Here is a 10141-nt window from a genome sequence, read left to right as displayed (position 1 = left end):
GTTGTTGCTGCCATCGACGGTTGCTTTTCAATTTTGGCCAAGTCCAAGTTTAACAGCGCTTAGCGCGCCAGAATCAAGTTCAGTCGCGCCGCAAACGCGTTGCGGAAATGTTTTGTTGTGAGCATCGTCGGCAACAGCAGAGCCAACGCACGCACCTTTTGTACGCACCTTCATGCACTGCTCCTTCGGCAGCCCAACAAAAGTAAACAACAAGAATTAAACGCGATAAAAAATACCAAAAAAAAAAATAATAAAAAAAAAACAAAAATCAACGGCTTATTGCAAAAACGAATCAGGTAAATGCAGCCGGGCGAAACGGTTAACGGTTAGCGGTTAACGGGCGCAGCGTTTAATGCCGGAATTTTTCAGGGATATTCGACGTTTTAATTTATTTAATTTTTTTTTGTTCATGTGTGTGCTGGTGTGTGTTTGTGTGTGTGTGTGTGTGTGTCTATGTAAAGCTGGCACGTGGTTTGGCTTCGTCCTTGCTGCAGCCGTTGTCGTTTTTGTCGTTGTTGTTGTTGCCTCTGACTGCCTTTTGAAGGTCATTACGCACCAGCACTGAAGGCCACAAAGGAAAGAGAGCTAGCAAGGAAGAGGGAGAGAGAGAGAGAGAGAGAGAGCGCGCGCGAGCTAGCAGAAGAGCAAGCGAGCGAGCGAGAAGGCAATCGGTGTTGAGCAAATGTCAAGAGGTGGTCACATTTGGCGGCAGGCTTTAGTGCTTAGGGCGGTGGGCGGGGAGCGGGGGACTGCAATGGAAAAGTTCTGGCTGCAAAGAGTGAAAGTGCAAAATGAAAGTAAAGCAAAAGTGGGCTAAAATCGAACTTTTGAATTGGTCGTGATGACAAAAGCTAAGCGTATTTTCATGCATATTAGCTGTAAATGTGACCTTGAACTCTTGTTTTTTTTTTTTTTTTTTTGCTTTTTAGAATATAACCCTGCCACAACAATTGATCAGATTGCAAATGGCCAGGGTTTCCATTAAAGAGAATTCCGTCGGAAATTTATCGACGGATTTCTCAAAAAAAAAAAATACGCCTAATTTTATCAGCTATACGATATAGTGCTCCGACCTGCCCGACTTCCGAAAAATGTGAATGCTTTATCTTAGAAATGATCTACTATTATATATATTGCGATATTGAAATCTCTCAAATCTCAGCTATGTTTATCTCTATATAGAAAACTTTTTTATCCTGACTTATTAACTATTCCAGGAAACTGAAAGTTTTACTCTAAGCTCCGAAATTGCGCGTTAAAACGGAAAAAATTCCACCGGCATGTGTGAAAAAAGCGTGAGAATGATTATTATCCGAACGACTTGAATTTCACACTTTTCAAAAAAAAAAAAAAAACCATTTCTTCTGTGAAAATGGGGGTCAAAGGTTGTCTGACTGTAATTTATATATCCGGCTTTCTGTTCTCTTTTCTGAGCTCCTTATTGTTTGTTTGTTTTTCAGCCAATATTAACTTGATATACATTTTCGATCTATAAAATTGACAGATGTCTATATAAAATGAAGCCTTAATGTGTAAGGTTTTTGTTGTTGTCTGCGAAATGTTAGACCAAAAAATTGGTATATACATATATATGTATGTATATATGTGTATGTGTATGGTATATACTATACTATACGGGACGTCCCTGAAGTGTGCTTTTAGATAGAACCTTTTGTGGATACAACAAATCAAATATTGTATAATAAATATTTGCATGTGCGATAAGCTTGGCCTCCAGCCCCTCTCGCCCTCCCTCTCTCTCTCTCTTTCTGTCTCTGTCTCTGTCTCTGTCTGGCGCAGATTTTCACACCTGTCGCACACACAAACGCTGGCTTATTAATTTGGCATTTGCTGTTGAATTCTGCATGAGAAGCTGGCAAAAATGGTGACAGCGCAAGCGCTGGCTAAGACCGCGCCCCTTCCCCCTTCCCCCTTCCCGCTTCCACCTTCCACCTTGCCACAGAAGAGGGCCCTGATTAGCCGACATTTGTTTAACTGGCATTTAGGCCCTGTTTTCCGACAATTAGCGCGCCGCAATCAAATTGCATTTGGACGGCAATTTTCGAAAACTCATGGCAACTCTGGGCAATTAGCGCGCACTGCAGACAGGTGGCAACTGTGGCCGGCATTTGTTTCTCTGCTTCACTGTTTCTCTGTTTTGTTTTTGTCTTTTTGGTTATATCTTTTGGTTATGTGTTTATGGCCATAACGGTTAACCTTCACCTGGCAGCAGCGGCTCGTTCAATGACCGCCACTGTCATTGCCACAATCCGTCACAAAGCCGACGTTCTGTTATGGTTCGGGCAGCGGAGTGGGGCGGTAGGACCCTACGCTAACTACCACTCCCCCCCCCCCTCCCCCTCCCCTGACCACTCGCACCTGACCAGGGCAGCGCAGCCTGCCTGCTCTTCAACTTGACCCCAATTTGCAGGCTTCAATTCTGCTTATCGCTGCTTCTTCTTCATCTCCTTCTCTCCTTCTTCTTCTTGTTTGTTGTTGTGTGTGTTTTTTTTTTGGGCAAGGACCCGCCCAGTCGCAGCTGGAGGCGGCGTCACGTTGTTGTCTGTGGCCTTTGGCTGGCCGATTAAGATCATTTTGTTAAGTAAGGGGGAAGTGGGTGGGGCGGGGGGTAGGACAGGGGGTACTACACACATCGTTCGGCAATTACACGTCCAAAGTTAACAACTTGGCTTGAAAATAACAAATGTTGGACTGAACTCTTGAAGTTGTCATTGTGGAGCATATTGTGTTGGGGGGGGGTTAGCTAGCTTCTTGCCGCTGACATTTTTATACACTAGCCAGTAAAATGGGCACAAAATTGATAACAATTTTAATTACACTCATTTTATGTACCGAATAAAAAACCAGGGCCGCAAAGCCAAATTTTTGAACAGCGCCAAAAACCAGGGCTGCAAAAGCCAAATTGTCATTGCTTGGGCTCACAGCTGCAGTCGGGTTCGGTTCGTGAACCAGTTGCCACGCGCCTAAAACCAGTTTCTTTTCTAAAATAGATGATATTTACATTTCTTAAATAATTATTAATGAAATATTTATGCAATTGAGAATTGCGCGCCGTTTTTATTGAAAATATTGCACGCCATAAATATTTTCACAAACAAGATGCGAGCTAAATTTGATCTTTATCCAAAAAGTCCCGAAAAATTGTTCCTTATTACAGCAAAACTTTTATTTAGTTAAATTAAATTGAAGATTTATTTATATACTAAACCGCAAAAGGGCAAGTGTATTGTTATTTGTACTCAGCCCGAAGATGACTCGAAATTAGCTGTTGCTTTAGTAGGCTTCAGGGTATACCCTGTAGCACTGCAATTGAGGCATACACGTTTTGTGCAAGTGCGTGTAACAGGCAGAGGGCAATATCTGGACTCCATGTCTTTCCCTTCGTTCATTCGGTGGAAAGTTTGTTAGTAAATCTCACAGTTAGGTAGGAGCTAAATATGTAGAGTATTTCACTTCTTGCATACCCTACTTCTACATTTTTGATGGATTTAGTTTCGTCTATGTGCTTTGGCACATAATCGCAGGTTTGTTGTGCTGAAAATTTCATACAGATCGGACTATAGAGACCGAGGATGGAATGCATTTTGCCATGCTGTGGCTACAGGGTATTTCCTGGTCAGGCATAGTGTTCGTTTTCTTTTTCGATTGGACCAGAAAAACCAGTTACATTGCGCTCGAGAGCTGAAAGCAAGTGAAGGGTTTAGTCGGCTACAGGGTGCGGGGGGCGGTGGGAACAGGTGCAGGGAAGAAGTGTTTGCTTCGGTTTGAGGTTTCAATTTTGTGCTTGCATTAAGGAGCAAAAGTAGCTCCGACTCCGACTTCGTCTGTGATTGATGATCCAAGCGACGACACGCCCACCGACCTTTGGCATAGCCCAACCTACACCTCCCCCTCCCCCCTACCCCCCCTTTGCTGTCAGTGCATTCCATTTAATTGCAGGTGGAACTTGTTTATCGAGGGCTAACAGTAGCTCAGAGCTTGATGGGCCATAAAGTCCGAGCAACAGCTTTGGGGCATGAACTCCAGCTGCCGCCCAACCCCCGCACCCGAACTTAATGTCAGACGCATGTTGGTTGTTTTTTTTTTCTTTTTTAATCGGATGTTGAACTATAAAAAAAAACGCACAAAACAAAAATTGTTCCGACTAGAAGATACTCTGTACGACTGTGCTTCTGCATGCCATTGCATGGGAAATGCATTCCCGATTAACTCGGGAATGGGTGAGATTATCGAAAAAGTGAAATATGCTCAAGCTGTGTGTGCTATACGAAGTTGGGTGTATGTAGGCCCATTGATTCTCGAGCTGAGCAACCCTTTCTCAAAATCGATATATATCGATGCGAGAAGATATCGAAACAAAAACGATAGCATGGGATATATATATATGTATAATTTCAAGCATCAAGCATTTGTAGTTCCAAGATTCAGCTCGTCCTCCCTTGCAAGATCTCCTCTTTGTTTTAGCCCTTCTCAATGGGCCAACGGGGCCAGAGTTGGGGTCCAAAATAGTCCAAATAGATGACGCGACGGGCTCAGGCTCAGGTTAAGCCGCGGTCAATGTACTCGAGGCAGCCGAAAAGCGATCGCCGAGATCGATCGAACTTTGATTTCAATTTCGTTTCATCTTGTGCTTGAGGCCAGAGGCTAGAGAAAAAGGCAAAACAACGGCGCCGGCTCTTTGGCGAGACGCTGACGTAGATCGCCGATCGATCCGCTGGTCTCCGTCGTAGCTGGCTTTTTGTGCCATGAATTTAAAAAGCATTGACATTGAAAATTATGCGAATGGATCCGAAGGGTGACTGCAGCAAATGGTGATCAGCCAGATCGCCAAATCGTACGGGTATGGAAATAGATCGCAATATTGTTATTGAAATATATTCAGTCAGCACAACCACACACACACACATACAAAATGTATCTAAATTAAGCCGCAGATCGTGATCGAGCCACAGCTAGAGTTCAAGCTGCATATCGCACTAAATATTTGGCTATAAATTGAGTTACAGATCGTGGATCAGCATGAAGATCAGATCTGGTTGATGCTTGAACTTTAAAGCAAACCAAAGATCGAGCTCAAGCTTGAATGAATACCTTGTTCTAATCCATTAATCTGCCGATCTAGCCGAAGATCGTGTCACAGCTAAAGCCTGAAGAAGCTTGAAATGTAGCTGAAGATCAAGCTTTAGTTAGCTCTGTAGATTAAGATCCAAATCTAGCTGGGGATTGAACTATGGAACGAGCCGAAGATCACATCACAATCCAAGCCCGATAGATCGGCTCAATAAGTAGCCACGAGCTAGAGATGAATCAACAAATTAAGCCGCCCCTTTTGTAATTGAGTCTAAAGTTCGTGCCGCCGCTGATCATTCTAGAAAACGAGCTGCGGATCGAGATTGCGTCTCTGCGATCAGTTGACATTTGGCTTTTTGGTATTGGGCGAAATTGTGCCTGATAAACCGGAACAGTATTCGAATAGATAGCTAAATGCCTATCAAAAACATTTCGATGGAACAGCTACTGATCTTGTTGCCGATCGGATTACCGAACGCCTTCTCAGTCCCATGTCGCTTGTTATTGTGCCCAATTCCGCGAATTAAGATCGATCGCAGCTCTCGTTGTCTGTCTCCAAATAGATCGCCCACCATATTTTTGCGCACAGACAGTTGACAATTGTTGAACGATCGCTGATTGATCTTCAGGTGCCCCGCTGCCCCCGCTGTCCCCTGAGCCTCATAAATTAGATGCTTATTATACTTAATAAGCGGCTCTCAATATGTCATCATTAATTATTTGTAATAATCCGACGTGACGTGAACTGTACCAAGTTTACGCCTTGGAATTCAATGTCCCTTCCCCCCAAAAAAAAAAGAAGAAAAAAAACGAAGCACAATCGACAGAGAGAACTGTCTGTCGTCGGAGACTTTAACAATAGGTCCACAAGACTTGCACTTTTCAATGGTATTTCTGATGTTTACCTGCTAAAAAATGAGAAAACAAAAAAACAACATATAAAAAATTGATTTGTGCTCATTCAATAAACAAACAAAAATGCCAAAGTCGCCGAAAATAACTCAAAATAACTCTTCAAGACCAAAATGTTAGGCATGAGCGCACCTCGAATACTCTGCACATTTATAAAAGATTTTCCTCTGAAATCTTCATGATGATCTTTCAGTTTTTTTAACTTCATTCGCTATACAACACTGTTTATCCCTCTTAACCCAACACTGTTAACGGACAAAAGCTGATTGCTATAATAACGTTCAAAAGAGCGAGGGCGACAGACAACTGCATGACAAACTACATGACATATCCTCAAGAGAGTCCTGCAGTGACACTCCAGTTGAACTGCACGACTTGTCTCTCATATCTCTAAATGCAATATGCCCCGCTGCTCGGCACTGCAGGGTATCCCTGCTGTTAGCTTGTTAAACATTGCGCACTGTCGCAGATCTATTGACCACCCGCTCGGCTGGCGGGCAAATAAATTCAGTAGCCACTTTGCACAGTTGGCTGTAATTGGAAAGTGGGCGTGGCTGGTCGACCTTGACCTCTCCGAATCGAACACTGGGCCAAGAATTGGTAACAATCGATTGGCCAATTATGACAGCGGCTGCGGCGCATCATTTCGACACAAAGTTGCCGCACCCCCCGTCCCCCGCCCCCAGCCCCACCCGCGCCCCTGTCTTAGCCGTTTGGCAATTGGACGCGCCTTAAAGCTGGCCAAAATCGTAATTAGTTTCCGTTTTGTGTTTTTGTTGTTGTTTGTTTTCCTTTCTGTTGCCAAACTTTGTCTTTTATGTTGCAAATTTTTGTTTGGTTTTGATTTTTATGTCCTATACAAGCCCACTAAGAAGGAGTATCACGACTTTGTATGTAACAGGCGATAGATGCTGTCTCCCCCACTCCCCCTCCCCCTCCCCATCGTCCCTTCGCCCCATAAAGCCATCCCATGATCTCGGCAACAAGAAAAGCTAGAGGCCTCAATTTTCAAATATACATACTTGCATATCAGACGCTTAATAATTTGGTCGCTTGTGGTCAATATCTGCTCCCATTTGTAAAATATCGATAAATATCGATTCGCAGACTTGGTTTCTTGAGCATATCTCGACAACAACAGGAGCTAGAGCTAGAGAATAAAACTGATGTGCACAGACAGAGTCTTACGCTTTTCAGGGCAATATTCATTCCCTGAAAGTTGTATGAATATCGGAATATAAACACCAGAGTTAATCAGGAAAGTATTTGCCATAGTATGGCGTGAGTACATTGAGTACAGGGTATCTGCTGGTCGTGCACTGCACCGTTTGCTTGGCAAACGTCGACTTTTATTTTGCAAATTGTTTTGTTTTCTGCTTTTCATTGATATTGTTTTGATCGCCGCGTTCATCATTTACCGTGGTGCCAGCTGTGCGCCGGTCTCGCTCCAAAAGAGCTGATCACATTTTTCGCACGACTGCGGCCCACTGTGCCGTCGCGCATTGTGCTCGGCGTGAGGTCAACTCTGCGCGCTGATCGGTCCACGAAAATTAGCCAAAATCCAAGCTGCGGGTAAGCCAGCTGCTAATTGGACGCTGAATGTGGGCCACATTCCGTGTCTAAGCCGGCCCTTTAGCCTCAATAACGCGCTCCATAGCTGCTACCAACTATTCTCGGACGCTTAGCGTGGAGCGCGTGTCGTGACACGAACACGCACGAATTGACGTGAGCTGAAATCTTCTTCTTGAAATCTTCAGCAGAGTAGTGCGTGTCGTGCTCGTGTTCGTTAAGCTCCTCGTGCTCATCTCTGCTGCCCGCTCTCTCATACACTCTGACGCTCTCTATGACGTGAGCTGAAGGACTCGACGATCCTCGCTTTACAGGCATATTGAAATCTTCAGCATAGTCGTGCGTGCTCGTGTTCGTGTTCGTCAAGCTTCTCGTGCTCATCTCTGCTGCCTGCTCTCTCACACACTCTGGCGCTCTCTTTGCAGCTGCTTTCGCTCTCGCTCGCTCTCTCTCGCTCTTTGGTGGAAGACGTCATGAAGCCGCCGGCGCTGCCGCTGACATCACTGCTGGTGGCGCTGCTGCTGAGCCAGCGCCCGGCGCCGAGCGCTGGCTCCGCGGTGCTCATCTCGGATATGACCATGACCATGATGGTGGAGCTCTCGTCGCGTCATCCGTTCTGCAAGATGCACACGGATCGGTGAGTGCCGGACAAGACAAATACATATATGCATATTCATATTGGAAACAAATTTTTTGTGCTGCCGCAGGGGCGACATTCAGCGTATGTTGCTGCAGTCGGATCCGCGTCGCATACGGCAGGTGCCGCGCGAGTCTGTCGTGGAGCTGGAGGAGGTGTGCCGGCGTCAGGGCTCCTATGGGCATGAGTTTCGCGGCGGGCTCGGTTTTATATATCCGGGCACAAAGTGGTGCGGTCCGGGCACAGCAGCAACCAGCTACGATGATCTTGGGCAGCATGCACGCGAGGATCGCTGCTGTCGCGAGCACGACATGTGCCCGGATGTGCTCAACGTGGGCGACTGCCGGCGCGGTCTGTGCAATCGCGGTACCTTCACTCGCTCCCATTGCGATTGCGATGCCCGGTTCCGGCGCTGCCTGCAGGCGGCCAACACGGAGACGGCCAACACGCTGGGCGCCATCTTCTACAATGTGGTGCAGGTGACCTGCTTCCAGGAGCGCAGCCCCTGCTCGGCGCACCAAAGGTTCGAGGATTACTTATACGGCAGCCGGCAGCAGTGCCCGGCCGAGTATCGGCAGGCCGATCTCTATGTGCCGCCGCATGCCGATAATCTAATTGCCAAGATTCTAGATCAGCCACATCCGCTGGGACGCGCTCTCGCGCCCTTCGCGCCACCCGCACCACTGCCCCCGCTCAAGCACAATGCACGACGCTTCGGCGTCAAGCTGGCCAGCGTCGGCCTGGCCGCAGTCAACATACTGCGCGAGGTGGTGCAGCGTCCCCGCCTGCTCTGGGACAGCCTCCATGCGCCGGTCAGCCGCGAACTGCCGCCAGGCCGGCCGCCCTCAAGGGGCTACTACTACGAGCGGCCGCGCTATGGCCCCGGCTATGATTACGGCTATGATTACGGCTGGAGCTGAGCTGAGCTGGGCTGAGCTCCGGGCGGCATCTGTGTGCCCGCTCAGTATTAGTAGCTGCAAAGGATTGCCGCACGCAGCGCATAGTCAGCATGTCCAAAGCAATTGCATGTTTTGTCTTAAGTTTTTTGTTGTTATTCATTTTGTTTTTTTTTCTTTCTGGTTTTCATTTGTTTTTCATTATTGCCAATAAATTAAGCACATCTCGAATGCCAATGCTCACCAGCTGCTCGCTGCAGCCATGTATATACCACAGCATCTCTCCATCTCTCTTTCTCTCTCACAGTCTCATGGTCTCTTGTTGTCTCTTCTCACCCAGAGCCGGCTACAATCAGACGGAGCAGGAGGCCATCTGCGCCCAGTGGCAGTATCAGCCCTCGGAGAAGTATGTGCCCAGCCAGCCGCGCACCTCGTAGATGTCGCCATAGCTGACCGTCCTGCAAGTCTACAAATCTACCAAGCAAAGCAATTTAGCTATAGCAATCAGTTTAACCCGAATCCCGATCCAAGCAGCTGTTTACCTGACAAAAAAAACCAAAAACAAAAACAAAACAGAAACCGGTGCCAAAACAAATGGGCTAAAGTGAAGCCGCAGCGCTGAGCGCAGAAAATATATTTTCATATAATATAAACATACAATATACTATATATACATATATGTATATATATATATATATATATTCCAGGATCTGAGTGCGAATAAAATTTCAAGCTTACTTATCAGAAGTTGGCATATTTTAAATTTCCCCGCCAGCCTAAACGTATGCTGCTCTTTTTTTATGTTCCACAATGTGTGCCGAGTTTCTAAGACACAGTGCTACCACAACTGTTTTGGCTAGCACAACCATGTGCACAGTGAACATAAAACCTCTTATGCTGCAGCTTGGTCACAGTTCATTTAAAACCTCAATGATAAGCGCAGCCTGTGCACAGTTTGCATAAAACTTTGATGTGCAGAAAGCAGCGCCACAGTGCCCGCTAAACTGCAAGAACCTAGTTTGAATATATGTATCAT

The 10141-nt window shown here is 46.1% G+C and overlaps 1 protein-coding gene across 1 annotated transcript; it reads left to right on the top strand.

Annotated features, from left to right (window-relative positions):
- The first annotated feature begins 106 nt into the window (after nt 1-106).
- On the top strand, nt 107-9782 carry LOC115765312 (acidic phospholipase A2 PA4). The gene is made up of 4 exons (XM_030708810.1): nt 107-296; nt 7998-8209; nt 8280-8732; nt 9446-9782. The coding sequence occupies exons 2-4, from the start codon at nt 8046-8048 to the stop codon at nt 9540-9542; spliced, it is 714 nt and encodes a 237-aa protein (XP_030564670.1). The 5' UTR covers nt 107-296; nt 7998-8045; the 3' UTR covers nt 9543-9782.
- The last annotated feature ends 359 nt before the right edge of the window (nt 9783-10141 follow it).

The sequence above is a fragment of the Drosophila novamexicana genome, unplaced genomic scaffold, assembly GCF_003285875.2.
Source record: "Drosophila novamexicana strain 15010-1031.04,08,12 unplaced genomic scaffold, DnovRS2.1 tig00000960-arrow-arrow-pilon, whole genome shotgun sequence".
In the NCBI taxonomy this organism is placed as follows: Eukaryota; Metazoa; Arthropoda; class Insecta; order Diptera; family Drosophilidae; genus Drosophila; species Drosophila novamexicana.
The sequence above is the reverse complement of the archived record's forward strand: the minus strand, read 5'-3'. Positions and strand labels throughout refer to the sequence as shown.